This window comes from Syngnathus typhle, linkage group LG11 (assembly GCF_033458585.1).
Source record: "Syngnathus typhle isolate RoL2023-S1 ecotype Sweden linkage group LG11, RoL_Styp_1.0, whole genome shotgun sequence".
NCBI classification, from domain to species: Eukaryota; Metazoa; Chordata; class Actinopteri; order Syngnathiformes; family Syngnathidae; genus Syngnathus; species Syngnathus typhle.
The window spans coordinates 9539619-9565412 of record NC_083748.1 but is presented as its reverse complement, the minus strand read 5'-3'; the positions used below and the strand labels follow the sequence as shown (position 1 = coordinate 9565412).

Genomic DNA, 25794 nt, shown 5'->3' with positions numbered 1-25794 from the left:
TGTGATGTCATAACAGCTCCCACAGATGGTAACATTGGATGAAAAGTAGAAGAAGAAAAAAATTTGTGGTGCGACATAAGAGAGTCTCGCTACATACAGTCCACAAATTTATTACATCATTCAAACACAAAGGCATGAACCAAGGGGGGAGAAAAAAAAGAATCATTCCATTTGTTTTGTAATTCGAATGTGGAAGTCGGTTCTATGTAAATTGCACTCTTAATTCATTCTTAGTTGCCTTAAATGTTTGTGCCAATAAAAACAACATTGACACACACACTTATTGACTGATAAAAACATTATTCCAAATGTCTCTTCAAATTTATATTTGAAAGAAATGCCTGTTTAAAGTCATGTGCCGTTTTACATACAAAAATATAAACACTCATTACACTACATAAAAACTTTATAAGGTTACATTTTACATATGATAAAAATGAAAGTGGCACCTTCATATTGCTTCTGTCTCGTAACGCGATTACTTCCCAATGATGACGTTTTTGTAGCCCTTGACGTGACACAACTTGCTGCTGTCAAAATCCACCACCAGCTTTCTCAGTCCGCTGTGGGTGGGAGTGAAGTACATTTTCACCTTGGCGTCTTCCCCAGGTCCCACCGGAAAGCTCAGCCTGCGGGTCAAAGCAAATATTAGTGCCAAGCAATCTCACAAGCCTCCGGTGAACTAAATATTTACATGACGAATCAGCATTTATACTCTAATTATGGCAGTGTTATCTTTTTGAACTGACAAAACCTGTCTTTACCTCCAGTATAGATTAAGATCAAAGTTATTTCTTTTTCCCAGTGTTGGGAAGCAATGACATACAATTTGATAAAGCCAGTCCCTGGAAAATAGACATGAGACATGCTGACAGAGATATCCAACCTCTCCGAGACGACACTTCCTCCAGTCAGGTTAGCCCCCTCCATGCTGAAGCAGCAATTTTCCAATGGCTCCGGCAAAGGATTCTTTAGCGTGATCTCGGCCGCCAGTTTGCGATTCTCCTTGGGTTCACCCAAAATCTGCAAAAGACACAATTAGCGTCGTTTTGAGTGCAATCAAAATACACGCTTCTCTCATCACTAACACTCACTCGGACTTGAATTTCAGGATTGTCCAGCACGATGTTTCTCATTGCCAGCGTGGCTTCTCGAGTGGCGTAGTCAAACAGGAGAGCTGCCAGACGGATCATGTTATCTTCAGTGAGCTGCCCGCCGTATTTGGAGTAGTTGAGCCTTAGTGGAACCTTCCTGGCTGGAAGAAAATAATACATGAGTTGTGTCATTTGATGACGATTCAGACGGCTCGCTCACCTCCTCCAGGTGACAGCTCAACATTGAGTAAATCTTTGAAGCCGCAGTTTCCTCCTTGATTGCCGTTGTAGGACACGGCACAGGATCCAAAGAGCAGGCGGCACTTTTTGTCGCTTTGTGTGTTGTTGCTAACCAAAGCAAACACGTCAAAGTCGCAGCCCTTTTTCATCTCCGGGGACACTTTGATAGTCACGTTCAGGCCTTGGTAGTCCTGCTGCTGGCGAAGTTTATTTTGGTGGTTGGCTTTCTTGAAGGCCTCGCGCTCTTCATCAGAACCTGAGCACAGAATTATTTATTTTTCTTCCCAATGAATGAACTTCACTCATGCCGCCTGCTTACCTTCGGGATGCTTGTACAGATGAGTGATATCTTCTCTGTGGTCGCTGCCAATGCTTTTGGTGCTGATCTTCTTCCCCACCAGTTGGGTCGAGGTGACTTTCGATAGGCTGCCGTCTTTTTTTTTCATGGTGGTGATGACGTCAGCGTTGACTTCGGCAAAGACAAAGGGAGCGTCGTACTTGTACATGAGCTCACCGTCCTTAATGGCTCTGACAGGGATGGGCCCACAACAAAACACTCCTGAGGAAAAGAAGATGTGTGTGATGCGACGTGATCCACCACAATTCGGAGATGTGGTCATCAAAAATGTTGGTTACCGTCACTTTTTTCTTGAGGTGTGGGGTCACTGGCTTGCCAGCCGTTATAAGCGGAACTAGTTAAGTCTGGTCGGATCATCCAGCTCTCCACCCAGCAGTGATAGTTCCTACAGATACCCGCACGATAAACAATACACACAATCAGAGAGCTCTCAGCCAAAGTTGCTTCTAGACTTCAATGTTTTATAATAAATAGATACCAGATCATTTCTCTGGATCGAATGAGTTCCCCGTTCTCGTTGACGTAGCGTTCGATCACCAGGTTGCTGTTAACGTCATGGGCTGAGGAATAGTTGGTGACCACTCTGCAGGGGATGCCAAGAGCTCTGGAAACTACAGTGTGATACATTTGTGGTTTTTGCAAGACTTTATATATCAGCATTGTCTCCGTGTAAGGCAAAGTGTGTTTCATTGCGATAGATTGCCACGCTCTATATACAAAGTCCTATCTTACTTGAGCAGGCAACAGCAGCAAACACCCAGCACTGTCCGAAACGAACAGGCTGACAACTTTGTGTGTCCCAGCAACGCAGGATCTCCACACTGCCCTTCCAGAACATGGGGCTCACCCCTCCGTCAAATTTGTTTGTCCAGTTTCCCTGCAAAACCCCTTTGTCATCATCATTGAAATTCACCTGTAAGGCAAAAAGGAATGTCAACCTGCAGCTCCAAATAAAATCAAATAAAATCAAATAAAATAAAATAAAATAATGTAGTCAGTCAACTCACCATGGCACTGACAACTCTGGACACATAGATGGGATTTCTCCTGCCTGAACAGTCTTTGCCTGGATTACGTCGATATTTGGGATTCATATCCAAAATCCTCAAACACACATCCAGGATTCCACTTTCAAACTGTGCATCAAAAGAAACAAATTTATTGCCGCCCTTTATCTGAAGAACATATATGAGAAACATGTTTTGGAAACAGGTGCGGCGAAAGCACATAAAGCTTCGGTAATCTCGTGCTGGCGATGCCAAGAGAAACTGGAAACAAAAACAATCCTCCTCTGCCTCCTGCCAGATTGCATAATACTCTGGACATTGCAGGTGTTACTCTGAAGTATTACAAATGTGTGATTCTGCATGTGTGGAGTGAGTCTGGCTGCTTCAGCGTTGATGTTGGTACCTGGCCAAAGTTCCATGGAGTCGCTATTGGATGTTTGGCATCGCCCCGAAAGATGATCCCATCCTGGGACAAGACATATTCTTCCAAACTCTCCTTATTATCCAGATATACAGCATCTCCTGTTGCCAAGAAACAGAATTTATTCGAGATAATGCCGCTCACTCATTTAGCTTATTTTGTCTCAATCAATCAATTCATATGTTCTTCAAGAACCAGGATGAGTTGATCCACCTGAACACCAGGGGTTAAACAACAGGATGAAGTCAATCCGTGCAGAGTGTCCCAAGCTCAGGCTGTAACGTCCAATGGGTGCATCGGGGGCAGCGCAGAGGGACAGCGCCACGCTGTCTCCAGGGGAGCTGGCGACCGCCGCACTCCAGCGCGACGTGTCGACGTTGGCGGACAGACCAAATAAGGCCCGGGTGCCGTATTGTTCAGAAGGCTGCGGACCTGCAAAAGTAATTATGGTTGAAGAAAAGTGAAATATTTCAGTCTGGCTAACAAAACTCAAGGGAGCATTTTCAAACTGCCCTAACTGTAAATTTCTTAATGTAAACCAACAGTGAAATAACACATAATGACGATGCCCCAGATGATTTGAAAATCATGTGGCCTTAAATGGCTAATTCTGCTGTTCTGGTAAGTTACGTAAGCCTCCGTCTGGTCACGCTCCGCTTCCTTCACATCTAGGAAACCAAGAGGGTCATGGAATCAAAGATCCTCCTTGAACCCATGAAAATATGCTCAATGTGTTATCATAGACACGGTTATCAGGCAATACACACATCTCCTGTTGGCAGGCGGCACTTCCTGACCATTTGTTGGCAAGAAGTCTTATCACGGTAGGCGGGAGACCATGACTAAATGTTAGATGACAAGCAGAAGTTGATAAATGAAATATATTGCCCCGGTAGGAGGAAGGAATGAAATACATCTTCACTAAATGACACAACAGTTCCCCTGCCTTAAAAAAATAAATAGACATATTTCCCCATCAATCAACACCTCATTTCCTTTTTTCCATGTCTGAAATGACAATAGGCTAAAAAACTTGTGTCAGCATGAAACGGGTCGGTAATGTGTCCTGAATTCCATTAACATCCGAACAGGACGCGACCACAATGGATTCTCCTTTCCACCTTTGAAACTTGGAACATGTTCCAGTCAGAGAGCCCTCTCAGAACCCTGACAAAGAAAGAAATGATAAAAAATGGGTCACCTGTCTCAGCAATGCATTGCAGAGTGCTAAATCCTGGTTGGTAACTTCCCGAACGAAGATACAAGCTGATGGTGAAGGGTTGACCCCGCCTCACTATCAGCCGGTCCACCCCGTTGAGGTCAGTGTAATGGTCTGTGTTGTTGAAGTCACATTCCAAGTTGCAGCGATCGATGTCTAGAGCTAAGAAAGAAAAGGAACAGTGGCAAGTGAGTTACATTTCATTCCGGATGATTTTTCACGAGACCTAATCCATTACAAGTGTCATTAAGAATTTGTAGATAAAAGGTGTGTTAGGTTTAGTAGTTCGGGACATTCCCAAGCTCTTCATAATTTCTCGTGAACTGCAGGACTCTTTTGAAAACCAAGGTGGAAATATTTACTTCCACCACGCTCACGTACACAATCATACACGCACGCACGCACACACACACACACAGTAGAGCCGCTCCTTCTCTCCAGGGTGAGCCATGACTATAAGACAGTCCCACCCTTTGACTTCCTCTCCATGCAATTTCTAATTAATGCTTTGCTTGTTGGCCTCCTGCCAAAAGCGGCCAATTCATGACCTGTCCAAAGGTTAACAACCCTTCCGTCTTTTTTGTATTAGCGGCTGCACACAAACACGAGTCTGCGATGTCACGGTCAGGCGAGACCAAAGTAAACACAGACGAAGCCTCGAAGGCGTCCTGCTGATTTATATGAAGCCAAAGGCAATCTAATCTGAGCAGTGATCTACACGCACGACTTTGGTTTGTTCCTTAATTGAACAGATGTCAGTTGAACAACTGGAGCAAATTCCTGAAAGACGTCAACACGATTTAGCTCGGGAGAAATGCGGATCGGCTTAGCACAACGTTTGCTCATTTCATTTGATCTGTGGGCAAGAAACAAAAGGATTAGTAAAGTAATAAACCACATTTGCAAGTCCATCATCCAACACATCCATTTTAATACATTCTTCTGAATTTTAAAATCCACTCACACATTGAGGCCAATTCCAAGCGGATTAGAATGTGGAAACAATTACAAAGATGAATATCACATGCACACATTTGACCATGCCTGTGTTTAAATCCAAAACAGTCCCTCTCTGGGGATCAATTTAGATGAAAACCAGTACATCAAATTTACTTGCACATATACAACAAACAATCCAGCTTTGACGGAACACTCCCACACTCTTGCGATTATCGAGCTCCTTGCGTCAAAAAGTGCAGCGGAGGCTTAAGTTTACCTTATAAGGCCAAAAGACAACAATCATGTGCCTGTAGCTTTTCTGTGAAAACACAACATTGACTTTGGGAAATGTACATGCAAAAATGTGTATGAGTCTTTTTTTACGGGTGCTTTGTGGAAATTCTCGAAGCTGGAAAGCAGGCGACATTGTACTAAAGATAGAAGTGTAACATTGAAACGTGTTGTTTTAGCAGCGTACATAAACTGTTTTGAAATTAAAACTTTGAGCTTAATTGACTTTTAAAAATATTCAGACTTTACTATTGCGACATTTTAATTGTAATATTACACCTTGTAACATAAAAACGGACTTATTATGGAATTTTCTTTTTAATTGCAACATCATGAGTACTTGCTCCTGTTGAAAACATGCATCTATTTTAAGCACAATCATCTAAAGATAGACGAAGGCATGCTGCTAATTGTCCAGACTGACAATAAAGGTCATCTGCCCATTTGACTGATTTCTCTTGAGAGTTGTTGGAATTCCTCCCAGGGGTAAATACTTCATCGAGTCGATGAGAGGAACTAAGCCCCAGCTGCTCAGATTCTATAAGTGGTCCAGTTTCAAAAGTTTCAAATATCAGTGATTTATTATTGGTATTATTTTTAACATGCATACTGTATATGCTTAAGAAGTGTGATGGGGGTGCAGAAAAAGGTCCAGTGAAATCACACATAAAAGACTTAAAGCATTCCATTTTCATGCTGGATAAAGAATAAAAACTGGCATCAATCTAAGCGAGTATGACTTACCTTGAGCCATGTTTTTGGAGTGGAAATGTCACCCGTGGAGCACCTGAATAGAAAATGTGTATTTGCTGTTATCTGCATGTTATTTGTACTCTTCCTCCACCCCATGCCAGAGTGCTGGGTGGGCGTGACGCGACCCTCCCCTCAAAAAGTTCTGAGGGGGGGGAGTCATTCCCACAGTCAATTCACATTTAGGTTAGAGTGGAACTTCCCAAGACGCGTGCTTCTCTTGCATTGGCTTCCCGGTGGCCACACAAGGCAGACTTGATTCAACAGTGATGTCACGATGGCTTTCAAGACGCACTAACAGGATGTAAAATCACGACCGGGCATGTACGACACACTGGGTTACTCAATGCTCAAGTCAATGACGGCCTTCATTGCACGCTTTAATTGCAAAATATTACTCAGCAATCTATTTGCACGGCATGGCTCAAATGGACGCCATTGACAAACATACTAGGTCAGTTTTCTGCGCTGACTTTGGCACACATTCCAAAAAAAAAAAGACTCCAATTTAAATGGATTTGTTTGTTTGGGCTGTACGTATGTACCCACTAATTCAAAAATGGGTGAACATTTGATGACAATCAAACATAAAACAATAGGTATCATTTTCAATATTAAATATCCTCTTTGTAGTGTATTCCAATGAATCTATTTCGCAAATCATTGCATTCTCACTTTATTTACATTTTACACAATGTCCCAACTTCATTGGGGTTTGTAGAAAAGAAACTGACATGATAATTATACACTTGAGTCAAACTGTTATTATGAAAGAAGATTGGAGTTGTCGTTCTCCTCCCCTTTTCTCCTCCATGGTTAAAATTGAAAGCGACCAGCTGCACACCATTACCTCCACCCCACCTGACAAGCACCAGCAAGGTAAGTTTGGAGGAACTCAAAACTTTTCACAGTTTAAAGCTTTGATTTGACATATTTTACCCCCCCCCCCCCAATTAAAAGTTCCCAATGCACCTTTATGGAAATTCTTAAGAGACGAGACAATCCAACCGTATGTTTGGAGGCACTCTGGGCAGACTCGTCGTAACGCACGAGCGTTGGCTCCATGCTCGGCATTACATCACACCATGAGTGAAACCAAAGCCAGACGGCCTCTGTCCAAACCCGCACGGTGGAAATGACTGCAGGCCTTCGCCAAGGTCGGCTTGGCGAATGATTTGTGCTTCTTCCCTCCACAACGTTCACATTTTCAATATTTATAAAATAGCCACAAAGAAAGATTAATAGGAGGGAAATACTATCTTTTATCTTGTAGTGTCCCAAAAGTAAACAAGCTTGATTTGTTTTTGATTGTGGTTACACTAAATGTCGGATTATGAGGATTGTTGCGGATGTGCAAAAAAAAAACAATTATAATAGCTACAAAACAGATAAACAGATTAAAAAAAGGGACATGTGTAGTTCTGCTTCTTAAATGATGAAATAAAAATTGTAAACCTTAAACTGAACATAAAAAGGCTAGTCTGGATGTACTTTTTAAATTGGATTTATTATTAGAAAAATATGAGTTGCAAATAAAAATATAGTAAAACACAAACAAACCACTGACAAATAGAAAGGCAACATTAGTGTTGTAAATACATAAAGCTGGATACGTATGTACAGAAAGCTGCAGGTTATAAAATAAATCTTGATATGTTTTTGTAATCGTACCCTCAAACTGTTATTTAGTGTCTGCATTATTATTCAACTGCGTCCTTCCACAGCTGTTTAGTTTGCTGAGAATAAACAAAAACTGAAATATCGCTATGATCCTGTTAACATGTGTGTTACCTTCAATCAATACAAAGCTGTGTCACCTTTTTATAACTTATCATTGCTGATTAGATGTTTTGTCGAAAGTGAGATGAGAAACCAGGTTGACACAATATTATACAACGACTGCTCGTCTGCTGCTACTAAATAATCTTGGCTCTCTCGAGTACTCTCAATCTGAAAAAAAGAAAAACTGAGTGAGTGAATCAGAAGAGCAAATTGTAAACATCTAATGTCACTTTACCTCATGTGATAGCTCACACCTCAGTGAACTTGCCAACACTTGAATTCTGCAACAAAGAGTATTTTCGATTATTGCAAACATATTTAAAAAATATTGCAAGGCTTTGGTGCTACACCTTAGCACAAAGCACGTTCTTGGCCTGAAGTACGACTGCTGCTTGGCTTTGTTCAGAGGCTTCGCAAGCTCCCGTTGGGATGGAGCTCGCCGCCTCCCTGACAGCGATGGCGGAGGTGAAGACTGAAGACGTGTCCTCAGTGTCCCTTTCCAGAGCAGAGCGGTAACTGTGAGCGGAGCAGCTGAGGCCGCTCACACTTTCCCCGGAAGACTCTGAGCTGTCCACTGCACAAAGATAATCCAAAAGTCATCACATTCCATTCCGTTGTATTTAAAAGCAAAAACGTAAACACTCACTGCCCAAATTTTTGCACCAAATCGTTGAAATGGACTCTTACACAGTAAGTTGTGACTCCCACTCTCACGGTCGACGTCATCCTCCTCTAGAACCCCCGCTGGCGATACGTATCCTTCCAAGCCACTTATTAACATCTTCCGCTTTGACCCACAGAAATATGTCGCCGGGGACAAGGAGCCCCGTCCCGAGGAAGAAGACGAGGACGAAGTACTCCGTGAAGCAGCAGATTTTTCCCGTGCCCCGGTAAGACCGTTGTGTGGCCCGTATGCACCACCATGGGCCAGCATCTTGTTTTCTAAAAGAGAGCAGCATAAACACAAACACATTTTAAGGATAAATTAAAAAATATATCCATCTATTGACTTTCTATAGTCTCCATTGGGCTTTATTTGGAATGTGTGAGGAAGCCATCAAACTAAACTTGCAACCTCAGAACTGCTCATATTAGAATGAAATAATTTTGCTTTACCTCTTGCCATCAGCCCGCAGTCAACAGCTCTGTCACTGATAGCTGCCTCACTGGGTTGGATGTCCATAAAGGGTTTGTTTCCAATTCCCATAAAGACTCGCTCTTGCATACGGATCTCTGATGGACACATGGAAGAAATAATAAGTCATGTATGAGTGCCCACGTTTGTAAAAGTTACTTTTGTACCTCGGTTGTGTAGTGCCTGATCCCAGAGGATCCGTTCCAGGTCTTTAGTCCAAGCCTCCTTCAGTTCCCGGCTAAATGCTTGCAGTGTGTACGTGTCTTGGGTTTTCCGCTTTCTGAACCAAATTTCAAAGCAAAGACCGGTGTCGCCGGTGTTTTGGGTCATGCCGACGTCTGATGTCTGAAAACAAACACCACAGTCATGATGATTAATTATTTGGGTTAGACTAGACTGGACCTGTGAGGTTTGCCTTTATTTTCTGCTTATTAAAATGTGAACATGTGTGTGACATGGTGGTTGGTTGACATTGGTCATAACTTTGCAACAAGTAGAGCAAATTGGCCAAGTTTTGATACTGCAGCAAACCTCAGTCCACTAACTTGTTGCAGAATTGGAAGTGGAGGCAACACCCAAAGTACATTGAGCAATTTTGTATATGTATTATGACACCTAAATTTTAAAAAAAAATACATTGGTGTGTATGTGTACCTTGAATGACTGTTTGTAGACGTACGTATCATTCCCCACGTCGGTCTTCCTGGTTTTGCTAAAGAGGATGAGTTCTTGAAAAAGGAAAATATGACGGGAGCATTTTTTCTTCCTAAATGTGACAAAGAACTCGTCCTGGCGAATTAACTGCCCTTGCTCCTTGAGATTAACCTGCAGGGCATAAAGAGAATGATACCAAACCTCAATCAAGATGGAATGTCATATTTTTGCATCTTTTGTAAGAGAGATCATTTATTCATAAAACAGATGGAATCTTTCTTATAAAAAATGACTTGCGATGGGCCACGGATTTGACTGCCTTGCAGACAGCACCTTAGATTCATTCCGCAGAGCAGATGGAAGAAATATTAGCATTTGAAACTCCCGTCCAAGATGAATGAAGATTGATCATACTAAATTAAAGAAGCCACATTTCCGCCTCCGCTTGTTTTTCCCCTGTCAGTTAAGTTTCCATTGTTATTTGTCATCTGCGCTTCTCTGCAGCATTTCTAAATGGCATCATAAGTAAATGTAGACACACACTTCTAAAACAGCAATTCTGCTCAAATTACCTTTAATTAGACTGTATTTTGAAGAATTGATTTTATTCATCCATGACACCGGTCATGTTATTGACTATAATTGACATTACTCGACCCCTGCTCTAATAAACCCACAAATGTCAGTTGGCTGACAACCGCTCCAGGTGGAGCTCCACCTAGAACATTATTTTCATCTCTGGTCCTGATCTATAAACAGAAATTGTAATGTACAACAGTGGAGTTGTCCTCACGTCACAATGGCGGATGGCGTCCATGGCCAGCAGATTGTTGCCGTGTCTGAGCTGGAAGTGAACGACCTCCAGGGCAGCTTTGAGTTCGGCCAGCTCTCTGACTTGTCCTGGCGCGCACTCCCTCATGATGTCTTGCAGCAGCAGGCTGTACTTACTGATCCGCTGCACCGGTTTCAGTAAGTAAGACCACAGGTCCATTTTGTCCCTGAGAGCCAGCTGCTTTTGCTGGTGGGCAAGGAAACAGGAGAGATCTTTCAAAGAAGAGTTACAACACTAAATGAAAAATACCTTCAGATGATAATCCGGGTCTAAGTGTTTGTTGGCGGAATACCAATAATAATATTTGAAGAAGTGCTCATCACAAGTCCTATCAATGCAAGAATCATGTTTGCATGCTAGCCAGGAGCATGTAAGCCAAAGATCTCCACCGTGACATGATAACATTCTTCAAGTAGACGGTTGGGGAACTATCCCTCCCCTCATGTTAAAAAAAAATGGAGTAAAATGTGATTCACCTTGAAGAAAGCCTTTCCATGATTGATGAGAAGACTATCAGACTGTGGTTTGTTTTTGCTGTAAAGGGCATACAGAGCAAAGTTTTCTCTCTAAAAGGAGAGGAAGGAAAATACAATACTATTAGATTAGAGCATTATCACACTCCATACTTGGTGTAATTTATAATATTTCACAATTTTAAGATTGCGCCACACGTTATCCTTTAACAAATATAATTTGTCATTGTGACTTCTGTGGAATTCTGTTGAAATGACTCGTTGCTTCACGTACATGTCGTAAGAAGCAGCGCCCCACCCTGAAGGGTTCGTTAGCGCAGTTCTCCAGCTCACTCATGAAATGATGGTGGTGGAAATCATGCAGTTTTTCCAGGTTACCAAAGATGCTCCCTTTCTGGCCCCTGAGGTCTTGCGGTACGTCGCTTCTCTCCAATTCGGGAAAGTAGTGCTCCCGAACATAGCCTAGAGCTTTTACGTATTCCCTCTCTGTGGACAGAAGCTCCTCCATGATCTTTTGTAGTTTCCTGAAAGTATGATTATACCCGAGAGAGTGTGTTTTAGATCATGAGTTTCCCAGACAAGACGTCACTATTTTTTAAATTAAGGGAGTGTAACGTACAAAATATTGCTTCCATTGTCTGTCGGGACGACGATTGTCGCCTTATTATGGCAACTCAGGGTCGAAGCTGGATGTTCTTTGGTGGGACCTTCCTGATCGCTCTCTGTTGATTTGAAGCTCAGATTCTCGGAGTAGGAAGAAGGCAGGCTTTGGAGAGGCTCCGGGTTTTGTTTTGACGTTCGCATACTCGTCTGACATAGTGGCTGTTTTTCATGAAAAGGTCCAAGAGCAAAGGTGAATGGCGAAGAAGTGGTTATACACGATCCCTCACTCAGGGAGCGACTCAAGACTCGGTGCCGTGAAACGTCGGCCTCCGTTTGGACCGAGGCTGTTCTTCTCAGATCAGCCTCACTGCGATGCCCTCTTGGCTTCCATTTTGTTTCTCCCTTTCTTTGCGGTAGAAGCTTCAGAGCTGGAGGTTCTCCGTTTTCATTCGCTCTCAAGGATGCAGCTTTGGTGTGTTGATTTTGAGGGATGTAAACTTTTTGGGAGTTTGCATGCTGGGTCAGGGAGGATTCAACCTCCCTCATTTCAGTCGTACTCTCCATTCCTCCAGTTTGCCCATGAGTGCTTACAACCATGGTCTGTTGGTTGTGCTTCTTATCTCTGCATACCTTCTTCTTCTTCTGCATCTTCTCAAGACGCTGCCTGACCTCTTGGCACCGCACCCAAGCCGCATTCCACACTTTCATCGCCCCCGAGGAGCCCGATCTTAAAGAACAGGCCTTAGATTTCAAGGCTTGGAAATTCCGGGTGGAGAACTCATCACCTAATCTCTCTTCATACATCTGCAGTGTGCTGAGATTGGTCTGAGCCAAGTAACACTCGTGCTCTACCTGCTCTAAAAAATGACCGCATTCCTTGGCCAAGGCACAAGCCTACAGAGAGAGAGAGAAAAAAACAAAGCGTAACTTTTAAGTTAGCTCATGTCAGTCAAACTGGGAGTGCAATTAAAAGTCACAAGCAAGATGGCGACTCCAACCTGCTCACAGAAGCGGTGCACTTTCACAAGTGTGCTGAGTTCCTTGTGTATCTGCTCCGCTCGGGATATAAAGTCCTCGACATTGCACTTGAATGTGTTGAGGACTGTCTGAAAAACATCCGCCACCGGACTGGACGCACTTGAACCCACACTTTTTTCTGCTTCACTCACAAGAGACAAAGCGTGCTGTTGTTTTTCCTGGAATAAACAATACGGAGGTTTTGGACATTTTATAGACACAGGGATGTTGTTTTTTTTTCAATCATGAGGATGTCTGTACCTTTGCTTGAAGGAGGAATGTTTCGTACCGCTGCAAGATGTCCTCGGTGTACAAATGATCTTTTTGGTCAAATTCCTTCAGTCTATGTTCACCTTCTTCGCTGAACCACACAGCCGACTGCAAAAAACAATGCCACGGCGATATTAGCGACGTTTCGCCTCACGTCGCTTCCGAAGTCGCAGTACCTCTTTAATTTTTGCATCCATGTCTCGGAGCACAAAAAGGTACTCCAATTGCTGAAGTGATTCGTTCGATCGCATCACCAGCATATGGAGCTTCTCCTCAACCTGGTTGTACAGATGTGTCACTGACTCCAGAGCATCTCTGCAACGACACACGTGCATGTTTGTGTTCACCAAGAGGACAAACGTGGTACTACGCATTGTGCTCTACCTGTAGTCTTCCGACTGTGGAAAGCGGAATTCTTCCCTCCTCATTCTGGCCAGCACCGCCCCGCCTTCTCTTTGCAGGGTCACCAATCGAGCATCCTCCAGCACCTTCTTCATCGAATCCCTTTGTTCTTGAATGCATTCACGAACCTCCTGCAGCAGGAAAACATTCATTGAGCGTTAAAAAAAAAAACCCAAAAAAAACAGGACTCATTCAGTGCAACACTATTCATAAAAATAAAGATTTCTTTTACCTGGGCTGTGTCCATGACATTGACTTCATTCACTTTAGTAATAGCCCTCTGTAAGAAACTGTCAGCCTCGTGAAGGTCACTTATGAAAGAAACCAGTCTCTGAAATGGAATGTATTTATGCTTTAGTGGAACATAACGCAGGAACTGTCTGGAAGTAAAACCCCAACATGCTGTCATTCACACAGGAGTTACTTTCAACTTTTGTTAAAAAAAACAGCAACAAAAAAACTGTCCATCATTCCTCACATAACTAATATACTTTTTTTTTTTGGCATTACCTGATGGAATTGGAGCCAATCTTTATGGCTGTAGGTGAATGTTCCTCCCAGCTCAGAGGTCAACTGTGAAGGGTCCACCGTCTTGTAGAGTGCTTTCATAGACGTCACCAAGTCCATCTAGCAGTGACAACATGCAAATGGGCACGGAAATGCACAACTGTGCGACTGACTTTGGTGTTTCTTACCTGCAGACCAGGCTGCTTTTCAGGGCGTGGACATGTGTCTTTATCCACCAGCATTACTACACTGTGGACCGCGTGCAGTGCTTGCTCCTGTTATGAACAGCAAAGACTGTGTGTGCCTCTTGTGTACAAGTCATTCATTGCCGTTTTAAAATGTTTGTACTTCCCACGCACTATAAGGACAAAAATACTAGTCACGCATTTTAATCCCTTGTGTGTTAGGCTTCTTGTTACCTAGTAATTAAAACTTGTCATTTGTGACAAATGTTCTTCTGGATATTGGTGCAGTAATTCCCACAAACAAGTAATAATTCAAAGAATGTTCCCAGAAGAGTGAAGTGTCGCCCTCTAGTGTGTGTAAAGCAAAACATCCATCCATGCAGTTTCTTTAGCGTGGATGTATCTTTCACTTTTCACTCTTTTGTGCCTTTGTCTCCTATTGTTATTCTAACCTGTGCCATGAGCAGAGCTTTGTAGAGTTGAGGCGGAGGAGCTTTTTTCCTGGCATCAACGACCAAAGTCATTCCCAGCTCTTGAACATCTTTCCTAAAAAAAAACAATGAGTCACCTTAGGGCACATTCAAGCATGTTCTCTTCCTCACGTGGGCCTTTGAAATCTGTAATTATCTTTTATCGCTTTATCTCTCTGTGTCTGAGACACATATTCTTGCTTTGCCCCGCCCATTACAATGGCCTGGATGCTCTTGAGTTAGTTGTGCCTACGTCAGGCATGTGTGCTAATTCTAGCAGGGCGGACTTGCATACCAGACAGTTGGCAGCCAGCCTGGCTACAGTACATACTTTGGAGCTGTGGCTTTAAAGAGGAGAAGGACACTATCAATTGGTTCTTGAGCTTCAAGGACTATGTGTGCCAGGGTAAACATAAACCACTGTTGAAGTATTAGCAGAGAATAAATGTCAAAGTTAAATAAGTGCATTATGCTGCCCTCTTGTGGCACAAACACTTATTACATACTCCCACATTTGCGTCCCTCAATTTAATACAATCAACTTGTGGTGAATTTTAAAATCTTTATATTAAGCGTGCAGCAATTTTGTATACTCATAAAAAGCAATGTTGTGTAATACTGTTAAAGTTCTTCACCAAACAATTTCTGACCCTTAAAGGCCACCGCACTTAATAGGACTGACACTGCAAGCTTCCAAAAACTGATTCTCAATGCAGCACCTGGGTATGGAATGGAGATAGAGGAGTAACTCGCATAGATTCTGTGCAGATAGAGGAGATGAGGTCCATTCCTTATCACAGTGAACTTCCACCACTGCACGGCCAGTCTTATCCCGGCTGCCTGAAGGTGAGCAAATAAAAGGAAGTACCGAAAATAATTGACAAGGTAAATATTGGCCTCCTTAAATGCGGCCTGCCACTCATCTTGAATTGTTCAAACATTAAGACAAAGGACCTGGTAAATAAATGATAGCTAGTTCAAGCAAACCACCAACGGTTTGAAGAGTGGACTTCAGACTTTGAAGAGATTGTGGTGGCGGTGTAGCGCGAACAGAGGTGAGTTGAGAGGAAGATTTCTCATCTGTCTTTGAGTTCTGCAATCTCAGATGCGGTCCATTTGAAGTGGAGAGAGTTTCAATTCCGCTTGGCTGGTGGGAATCTGCCGGTAAACACAAACGTGTATTTTGAAGCCACGACATCTATGGACAGTTTACAGCCATCTATTAACCTACAACGTATGTTTTGGGAATGTGTGAGGAAATGTGGAGTTTCCGGAACAAATCCTGAAAAAGCCTGAGGGAGAACACGGAAACTCAACACAGGAAGCCACTAGCGCGACTAGAATAACACCACTTTCAAGGGACTCAATGATGCTTAAGCTTCTCAAGGAAGTGATTCCATGTGAACGAATTACCATAGGATCAACGTTTGTGATTTTTTACTACCGTATTTGCCGGACTATAAGGCGCACCTAAAACTTTCTCAAAAGCCGACAGTGCGCCTTATAGTACGGTGCACCTTATATATGGACCAAATTCCTAAATTTAAACTGGCCCGAAGCATTGTGTCATGAAATCAATCATAAGTGGCCCGCTGAAGACTATGAATCATGAATCAAAAAGACTATGGATCATTATTTTATGATTATAAAGTAATTTGTTGCGTCTGTAGTTGAAAATAAAAAAGATAAAATGGAGAATGATTTGATTTGGATTAAAAATCCGACATGATGCATTAATGGTGCGCCTTATAGTCCGGTGCGCCTTATATAAGGACAATGTTTTAAAATGGGCCATTCATTGAAGGTGCGCCTTATAGTCCGGAAAATACGGTAGTTACATTGCAAGCGATGACTCCTGGCAGCCTTCCTTAAACTCAAAACACCTGCACAGCTGTGTGTAAAGCTTTTCAAATGTGGACATGCTCGCTGTAACTAAACACTGCAGTGGCCCAGACGAAACCCGGGCTTTGATTTCAAATATCTTAATTGCTCTCTCCTCTGAGCCAACAAAGACTGCTCTGTGCTTTCTGCCTTTGCTGCTTTAATAGTCCGTGACATGCTTATCTCCGGTCAAAATCTGGCCACGAGGTGCAAGGGATCGTGTATGTCAGTGAGACACAAAATGGCTCTTCTGGCATATTATGATGTCCATCTGCACAGTAAATTGCAGAGCATCAATTCATCACAAGCTCTCTGTTTAAATGGGGCGGAGAAAGCCATAATTGTAGTGATATAAATGCAGCCACATTACAAAACAATTATTGAGACAGGATCCATTGAAGATAAACTGCCGTTAGATGAGTCTTTATGATGTGTGTCCTTTGCAGTATAATGAGACTAATGTTCTCAAGAAACTCTTTAGAAACATGACCATTAACAACAACATATAAAAGAAGGGCATTTCATTTCAACTTCTTACCTTTTCTGTAGAATTTCAGTTTTTCCAGCTTGGTGGTCACTTCATCTGGTAGATCTGATTTTCTGCACTGCATCATGCTACTAATTGTCTCTGGGCAAATATCACTGTGGCTCCTGTTACTGGGTTTGTAGAAATGTGGACTCCCTTTAGGAGTGTCCGATACAGTCGACAGAGACCTGACCTTAAATTTGTGTTTGCCTGATGATTTCATAACATCCACTTTCTGCTCCGACTTCTTGTCGGAATCGTCACGCATATCTAAAAATAGCCTAGGTCGCTCCATGTGCTCAGACTGAGAAAGAAGTTTGGTTTGAATTTTATGACTGTAACTTAAGCCAGGGGTCGATGACAAAATAATGGGTGATTCTGTCAAAATGTCCTCTGATTCAGAGCTTGTGGGGAGATTTTTGTGACTGGAGCCAAATATTTGTGTTATTGGCTCACAGTAGTGCCTCTTTTGGCAGACGTGGTAGCCTGACATGGGCGGATTACAGTGGTTACAAAACTGTCCAAGTTTATTGTTTTGCTCCAAATCTTCGCAATGGCTGACCTCCTCTAGCGCCGCAAGGTCAACGCTCCCTTTTTCTAAAGGGACGGGGTTTCTCAGCGCCGCTAGGTAAGAGTCTCTGTTCCGACACTTGATGTCTTGCTCTGAGAGGTTCTCCCCCAGCTTTCCCTGACTGCAAGGCATACAAGGTTTTTCGGCATACTGTAGAGTGCGTCCGCAGAAAACGTTGCTGGCCAGTGGAGCGGACGGCGGTGGTCTGACAGGTTTGATCAAGACGGACTTTGGTGGATTTGAACGGCCATCGTGTTTGGTTACTTGTCCGACATCCACCAAGTCGACATAATCGCCTTCAATTTCGAGATGGTTGCGGCTGTCCCAGGTGTTAGGGGACACCCAACCAACAGGTTTGATTAGAGGTTTTGAATAGGATCTGGGGATTCTTTGATAATGTTCTAATCTGACAAGTTTGGAAGAAGAATCCACAGGTCTTAGAGAAGCTGACATCCTATCTTTGAAAGGTCGAACCCGAGCCTCCAGCGGCAGAGTGGATGCGCTGTAAGTGGACGGAACTGACATTGGCTTTGGCTCAGGAGAAGCTTCCTGATGAGTGCTCATAACCTTCGGCTTGTCCAAAAATTCTGGGACGGCCACCTCTGCCCATGGTAACTTGATGACTCCTTGGTCCGTGCAAAGTAAGCAGCGTGACAGAGGAGTCCCCTGGCGTCCATCATTGATGTCCCGCAGCCAGTTTTCAGTGAAGATGCACGAATAGGAAGTCTCAGGGATGGGGGTCTCCTCCACTTCCCGACCTCCGGCTTCCAGAAGGCTTTTGAGGACGATACGAGCCGCCTGTTTGCCAAATGGTTCCACCTGGAGATAAAAGTCTCCAGGACGCAGCAGTAAAGGGTTCACTGGCGCTAACTGGACGACGGTTCTGTCATGGAGGCAGAGAGGCCAGCCCTCACAGCGGAAAACCACATCGGAATATCCAGCCTGGAAATATAAAAGCAGAGTTTCATCGAATGTGTCTCCATCTCTTGCCTCGTGAATTTGAAATAGTCTTTGATTAGCTTAGATAAATAGATTTAACTTGTGATGGTGTTTTCGGTACGACTTACACATGCCGCCTGCTGTACACTTTCCAGCAGGTGTTTGGAAGGGATAAGGAAATCCAGTAGACACCGCAAGGCATCGCCATGGTAATGCTCCTCGATGGTGCGGAAGAGCTGGCTGAGGACGATGGACGCCGTGGCTTCAAAAGGCGGGTAGAGTGCCGAGAGGGCGCTCTGGATGGATGAGTCCAGAGATTCTGGATTCTGCAGAACCACAACAAATGATTGAGTTCAATTGTAATCTCTTTGAAACAGGGTGAACGGCTCACAACGATGATAAAGTCATGACCGACGCATGATCAGGATACGTCCAAGTCTTTGCTGCTAGCTACAGCATGTCTGCTATTCATACGATCTCCCAGACCCACAAAGAAGCCTGTTTTCAGCCCCTTCCTCATTTAGGCTGACAGCCACACCAAGACCAAAGCCTGACCCAGAGTAAACACAGTACAGCAGCTTCAAAGACCTCACACTGCTTGGGCTGGGACTGATGCTGGTGTGACCATGTTGGATATTCGTGGCACATTGAGAACTGAGGTCATCGCTGTTTTTCATTGAATGCTTCAGTAAAGTCTTCAGTTATGCCTTAATATGCTATGTATTTGTCAAATTAACAACATTTGATCCGTGAGGATTTAGTATCTTTCAGCGTGTGCTAAGTAGAAAAGAATGTTTTCTTTTTTTTGTGTGTGTGCACATCTGTAACAATAGATTATCTAAAGGAGAACAAAATACCTCCGAGTCTGGCTTTTGAGCAGTAATGCATCACATCTGTTCCAGCTCTACTGTATGCATGTGAGCCTCAAGTCACAGCTATTAAAACAACACTGGGAAGTGGCTTTTTCCTATTGTTAGAGATTTCAATTGCTTCAAAGTTTGGTTTGGCACATCTTGTCATACCAGAGTAAATTCATGTATTGTGTCAATAGTGATTCAAACAATACTGTCAACTTTCATAGTTTCACTCCCACAAACAGCCAGAATGCAGCGTTCTGTTGGATTTCTATCCCGGCTTTTATCAGAGATTGGTGAGCCGATGGCCACATTCCACAGCCGCCTCCTTTCTTCCCACTATTGCCCATTTTGCATGCGATTTAGCTCGGAAAAGGGAGTCGGACTCCAGCAAAGCTCTTTGTGTCTCCTGATTTAACATACCGGTGTGGGCAATTATTAGCAATAAAGGTTCCTGCGCTCTTTTTTTTGTCCTGTCTGCCATTTAAGACGCCCCGGGGCTATTTGCAGCCTTTGTTTCTCCATATTGCCTCTGGCTTTGGGTCAAACAAGCCGATTCGAGCTGTTGTATAAACAAGTAGTCAAGATCTGTACTGCAGTGGCACTTTGCCATTAACCACGAAGAAGGGGAAGGGGTAGAGAGGCTAAACTGGCCTTGCTGTGATTGTAGAGATTAACTAAATGGACACAAGCTCTTGGGACTCACAATGCATTTGCAGATGTCATCACATCCCCCCCAAAAAAGATTCTGGGAAGAAAGTGACCTCCAGGCTAATGTTAGTTAGCAGCACAAACACGTATCCTGCATGTAGGGACAAGCCAGTACATCCAAGGGCCGTATAGGAAAACACCGGCCACTCAGCCGTGACGACAGATACTGACAGTATGGCAACAGAGTGCTGATGTCGTATAACGCCTGGGCATGTTTGCTAAACAGACATGTGCTCAGTGATGTTAAAAAGGAGAAGGAAATATATGTCAAGAAAGTTGTGAGACAGGGCTGAGGGCCACCAGGGCTTTGAGAAATGGCTCAAGCTCTTGCAGAAGATTGAAATTACTATTCATGCTAATCATGAGAATCACCATGACTGGTGCGGTGATTTATTATTTTCTGACATTATCTAGAATGGTTGTTGTTCGCGCGGGCTTGAAAAAAACACTTTAATAAGCACGTTGGGCTAGAGTTGGCTCATTTTTACACTTGAGTTACATGACATAGTCGTGTATATATATATATTCTGATAGACATCATGGCAGGGTTGCAAGAATAATACCCGTATGGAATCTGATAACCATAGATAAGAATCAGGCCTCTTCCAAATGTGGGTACAAATCAAATTTGCATCGGTTATCTTCCAGTGTGACTGCAGCAAAACTGCAGACTGTTCCTATCAAAATAAGCCGTAAACATGCATGCATCCAAAATCCGTCATTTGCTACCTAACAAATGCGTTACAAAAATAAAATGACAGTAAAAATAAATCGAATTAATAAAATGTACTTTAATATATACCGTATTTTCCGCACTATAAGGCGCACCTAAACACCTCCAATTTCCTCTTAAGCCGACAGTGCACCTTATAATCAGGTGCACCTTATATATGGACCAATATTGAGCCACTACAGCAGGCGTGTCCAAAGTCCGGCCCACGGGCCAAATGTATATATCTTATGTATGGACAAAGTTTTAAAATGGGCTATTTATTGAAGGTGCGCCTTATAATCTGGTGCGCCTTATATATGGACAAAGTTTTAAAATGGGCCATTCATTGAAGGTGCGCCTTATAATCCGGTGTGCCTTATAGTGCGGGAAATACGGTACTTATCAGTTTTAACTGAAGTGAAAAGTTTTGTAAAAGTTATGAAGAACAATTGCTAACACAATGCCCCAACCCTGAATTCCATTTTGACATATTTTCAGTAAAAATAGACCAGTAATAATCCTTTTCAATAAATCATGTCATCCCAGCCCACCCCATATAATCACATACACTTGTAACCGGGACCTCCATGCTGCTCTGCCTCCTCCACTCTTTCTTCCTCCGAGTGGAAGGGAGTCACACTTGTCTATGCGTGCGATCTATTCTTGTTAACATCAGCAGACAGACGCTCCATCCCGAGATGACATCTTAAATCCTTTTACCCGATAAAAAAGCCCATCTAAGACTGTACGTTGCTCCCGTACACACGGATGCCAAAAATGAAGCAAATTCCTTTCTTTCAGGATTAGTTAGTATTTTCTATTTGCGGAGCGCAGTTTGTAACATGAAAAGGTTAATTGACAACACACAAACGCAGACATCTAATTGGTTAAGATAACATTTGAATTTACAAAAGTAAGGACCACCTCATCACTATAGCAACAGTACAGGAAGTGGAAATACAGGAAAATATTTTGAGGGTATCGAATGTTAAACTGAAGAATTAGTTTCGGGGCAGGACTCCAGTCCAACTCGTTTATTCACTCGCTTAATTATTTTCTTACGAACTATGAAATTCTTTAGCCCGGCCAACGTAGTGTAATACTGTTTGTTTTAAAACAAACGTTAAACATTTGGGCCTACTCGTTGAACTCTGGTTGCAACACATATCTGCTATTCATTCCGCAAAGGTTCTGTTTTGAAAACACTGCAAGGCACTTGACCCACTTTGACGAAACCGAGACAACGGACAAAGTCAAACGATTGCCTACAGTTCCGAAATGTTTGCTTTTCTGATTGAAACAAACGGAAAAAAAAAAAAAGGACTTGGCTCATTGAGTTGCACAAGGTGCGTTTGTCACTACAGTTGGAGCAGATGGTTTTCGTGGATTTGTCAGTAGGAATTTGGCAAGTCAAAATGGCCAGGAAGTATGATTTTGCTTCCAGGGGGAGCTGAGATAACTTAAAGTGAAGAAGTGATGACATGGTGATGGCAAGGAAGCCCAGCTACTGATGCACGAGCAGAGATGAATATCGACAAAGAAGGCAATGGACTACATATGAAGTGTCCTTCATTGATCATTGGTGAGGGACAATTATATTTGTACCATGGCTAAATTCCAACTGATAGTATCTTTTTGTTTGTTGACCAGGTTCTTATTATGACAATAAGATGAACAAGAAAAGGCATTATGGATATTTTTAGGGATATTTTTCTACATTATGCAATCTGTAAATTAGTGAACGAAAATGTGGAAAAAGATGCCTCAAGTTAAACAAAACTTAGGCGCTCAATAGATATTCAGCTGACTGAATTTCCATAAATTAACTTCACTAATTGAAGTCATTAACGTTGAGTAGTTTAAGTTGGTCAACTTTAACATTTAAATTATTGACATTTATGGCAACAATGTTGGTTAACACAACAAAACAAAATTCTGAGTTGTTTGTACTTATAATTTCAAAATATTTTGTTGAATTGGCAAACTTAAACATTTTGTTGCCTTAAAATTTGAATTTCAATCGATTTACCTTTTCTTTGGATCTGGGCCCTTTTTATGATGCCCCCATAGCAAAGATTAAAAGTGTGATGACAACCATAAAATCTGAAAGATGTACAACCAGTTACAACCAGTTACAATTGTTACATGTTACAATGAATACATTTCAAACCTTCATTCATTCCAGCAATTCTTTTAAAAGCACATTAACAATGACAATTTTGGTGTGTGCAAAGAGTGATTTGAGTTTTTCTATGATTACAAAGCTGTGTTGTACAGAAATCAACTTTTATTTGTACTTTACTGCAAGTTTCTTCCTATGAACTGTTGAACCGCAAAGCTGCAGAGGTATTCATACACCCAGTACTCCCTCCACTCACTAAAGAATTTGGCCCATTCGCATGAATTGAAGTCTTTTAAAAAGTGAAGGACTCGAGGAAGCTTAACAAGAGAGCCTGCGCGCCGCTCTTTGTCTCTCTTCTCACACTCCAGCGGCGTGAGATGCTGCGGGCTGCTGATAGGAACCAGTCCCACCAACTGTGCTGAGGACAACAAAAACTTTTCTAGTCCTTCAAGTGACATCCACTTTTGTGTAGCGCTTCTCACTGCTACTGCCCTTGGGTGGGCTTCATTTGTATGTTGCTGTTGAAGTTAGGTCCAGAAAAAGGAATCTGACTTCACTTGCACACACACTTGACAAAGACAAAGAGACAAACATGCCTAAGCTAGACACTCATGCTCTCTCCCACTAGGTCAGTGGAGCAACGTAGTTTTGAAAGCAAACTGTAACAATAACACCCCAAAAACAAATGAGTGCGTTTACCATCTTCACAGAAGTTTCTCCTCCAGCAAGCAGCGACTTTGATTATAATCCTCTGCCGAGACGCTCCCAGGGATCAGCCCAGAGAGCCTTGCCATATTTAGAGCGCCAGCAGAGGAGCTGTCATCTGTTATACTACGTCCGCATGACAATCCTGATGGAAAACTGACTTGTTTCCTCATCGACAAGCAGTGCGAGGAAGAAAAACAAGTTGTCAAGCAAGTCTCCCCTGTTCACGGCTCTCTGGCTTCTCTGAGAGTTTCCAGGGGTGAGCTGCAGGGAAAGAGAGAGAGGGAAGGGAAAGAGAGATTGTTAGAGAGGGGGAGGAGAAAAGCTTTCTCTTTTGGAGGAAATCCCCCTGGAGGCTTTTCAGTTTCTTGTCTTTCTCACACACAAACACACACACACACACACAGTCCGTGCTGGCTTTATCACACACCCAAACACACAGACATAATATCACCCAAGAGAAACAACCCACTCTGCACAAACATCAATGGCATGCGTGGCTGTAAATGCAAAGAATGGATTTGTCATGCGTTGACGTGCACGAATGTACACACCATTCAGTATAAGAAAGCAAGCAGCCATTTCTACGTGGGGCCCCTTTAGTCTATTTCAATCGAGCAACGAGTCTGTTTTTCTCAAAAGTCCGCTTCAGGCTTTTTCATTTCCTTCATCGGGTGATTGTCTTCAAGCGCACAGTCCAGCCTTTGACTGCAATCAAAGAGGAGACACGAGAGGGGCTTCCTTGCCTCGGGCAGCGGGCTAACCGCCTCCACATTTGACCTGAGGAATGCGGTGGTCTTGCCTCCAGACCTTTTTTAACATCTGGCCTCGGGAGAAGGCAGAGTGTTTGAAAGCGACGTCAGCCCGCATCACGTTCTCACAAGGGAAGATTGACAGGCCTTACGCTTATTTCTCTCGGCTGGCTGCCAGAAAACGAGCGCAAGTGGATTCGTTTACACTCGCCTCGGTTCTTTCCGGTTTCTGAACGTTCCGTGAATATTTGTGTTATGAAGGGTTAGGGTGTGTTGTGTTTCTTTTAATCCAGCAAGGTACTCGGTGGGTGAAGCTGGAGATCAAGAGTCACTCCTGCGCTTCTGCTTCTCACGAGGTCTACGGAAATTTCTCACAGATGTCAAAGCTGTGCCAATATTCTTCTTGCCCATGCCAAAAGAAAATCCTCTGGGAAAAGGGCCCATGCCTTTAATCTCGATATATTCTAGACAGATACATAGATGGATTACAAGCAACCATCTGTATGCTATGAAAGCACTAATATGATGTCACTGCCACGGTGGGAACCATCGCACAACCAATGGCGGCCTGATTTTATTTTTCCTTTTTATATTAAGAGGAAAAATATATTAGTAGTACATTCTTTTTCAGCCTCACTTTGTTTCAAATTGACATCATTTGCATTTGTTACTATTGTTTCCGTCAACTCAATTGTGCTTTTGTTCATTTCGAGATTCTTTGCTGACAGACATTTCTTTTGTTTTATACTCCCTTCTTTTGTTTACAGATCTGCGCCGATTTCAGCATTTCTTTTTGGAATTCGTGTTTTGATCTCAGTTCTCGTATTGTATATATAATATATAATATTTCCCTCTGCCAAGAAAGTTTTCAATTTATTGGCGTATGTGGTTTCTTTGTTGGTAAGCAAGAGCAATTTGAGCTATAGTCTTGTGTGTGTTCTAGTAGAACTCCCCTTTTTTTTTTTGGAATGAGACAGACCATAAATAAATCGAAAATTCAGCATTGTAAACATGTTGGTACGACTTGGTGAGCTATCAGTCCCGGCATAAATAATTATTTAAAAGAAAATATAATCTCCTTTCTGTTTGTTTACTTTAGTTTCACTCATTGTCAAGGTCCAGAGCCATTTAGTCTGCTTGTTGACCAGAATTGTGACAGCAAAGTTTCTGATGGGAATGATGATAGTGGGCCACAGTGGGCCGTCTCTGTGTTTTGATCCCTTTTCATGAAAACCAGATGGGCTGTCCATCTAAACCAACAAAGAGTTGGTGGAAGAGATGGCAGGGGGGCTGCTCTGCGTCTTGTGACTCAGTGATTGTGGAGATTTGATACGGCGCGCACAAAATATGCAGACATAAACACACACCTATA

General features: G+C 42.8%; 2 protein-coding genes across 3 annotated transcripts; both read right to left on the bottom strand.

The window, feature by feature from the left end:
• Nucleotides 1-94: 94 nt before the first annotated feature.
• tgm2b (transglutaminase 2b) lies at nucleotides 95-6522 on the bottom strand. The gene is made up of 13 exons (XM_061290606.1): nucleotides 6314-6522; nucleotides 4322-4501; nucleotides 3334-3552; nucleotides 3103-3221; nucleotides 2700-2828; nucleotides 2425-2605; nucleotides 2171-2303; nucleotides 1971-2077; nucleotides 1654-1893; nucleotides 1315-1590; nucleotides 1095-1255; nucleotides 887-1023; nucleotides 95-629 (listed from the first exon to the last, which is right to left on the bottom strand). Exons 1-13 carry the CDS (start codon nucleotides 6321-6323, stop codon nucleotides 479-481), a joined length of 2043 nt encoding a protein of 680 aa, XP_061146590.1. The 5' UTR covers nucleotides 6324-6522; the 3' UTR covers nucleotides 95-478.
• Nucleotides 6523-7807: 1285 nt separating this feature from the next.
• Nucleotides 7808-23989, bottom strand: quo (quattro). 2 transcript variants are annotated; one of them, XM_061290604.1, is made up of 24 exons: nucleotides 23665-23989; nucleotides 18695-18892; nucleotides 17069-18569; nucleotides 15604-15807; nucleotides 15369-15489; nucleotides 14632-14725; nucleotides 14183-14269; nucleotides 13998-14114; nucleotides 13720-13818; nucleotides 13470-13618; nucleotides 13262-13400; nucleotides 13077-13193; nucleotides 12797-12994; nucleotides 11815-12692; nucleotides 11470-11719; nucleotides 11199-11288; nucleotides 10684-10908; nucleotides 9891-10061; nucleotides 9404-9581; nucleotides 9218-9334; nucleotides 8789-9043; nucleotides 8452-8675; nucleotides 8337-8382; nucleotides 7808-8269 (listed from the first exon to the last, which is right to left on the bottom strand). In XM_061290604.1, exons 1-23 carry the CDS (start codon nucleotides 23665-23667, stop codon nucleotides 8350-8352), a joined length of 5448 nt encoding a protein of 1815 aa, XP_061146588.1. In that variant the 5' UTR covers nucleotides 23668-23989; the 3' UTR covers nucleotides 7808-8269; nucleotides 8337-8349. The 2 variants fall into 2 exon arrangements, with proteins under 2 accessions (XP_061146588.1, XP_061146589.1); XM_061290605.1 differs by having other exon boundaries at nucleotides 15640-15807.
• Between the last annotated feature and the right edge of the window lie 1805 nt (nucleotides 23990-25794).

Bases quoted from the DNA above. Each gene is read 5' to 3' on its own strand.
- quo (XM_061290604.1), bottom strand. The intron at 12,693-12,796 runs GTTGGAGTCGCC...CTCTCTCTGTAG, and splicing joins TGCACCGCTTCTGTGAGCAG to GCTTGTGCCTTGGCCAAGGA. The intron at 10,909-11,198 runs GTGAATCACATT...CTTGCCCACCAG, and splicing joins ATGGAAAGGCTTTCTTCAAG to CAAAAGCAGCTGGCTCTCAG.
- tgm2b (XM_061290606.1), bottom strand. The intron at 3,553-4,321 runs GTGACCCATTTT...TTACTTTTGCAG, and splicing joins GCAATGCATTGCTGAGACAG to GTCCGCAGCCTTCTGAACAA. The intron at 3,222-3,333 runs GTGGATCAACTC...TCTTGGCAACAG, and splicing joins GTTTAACCCCTGGTGTTCAG to GAGATGCTGTATATCTGGAT.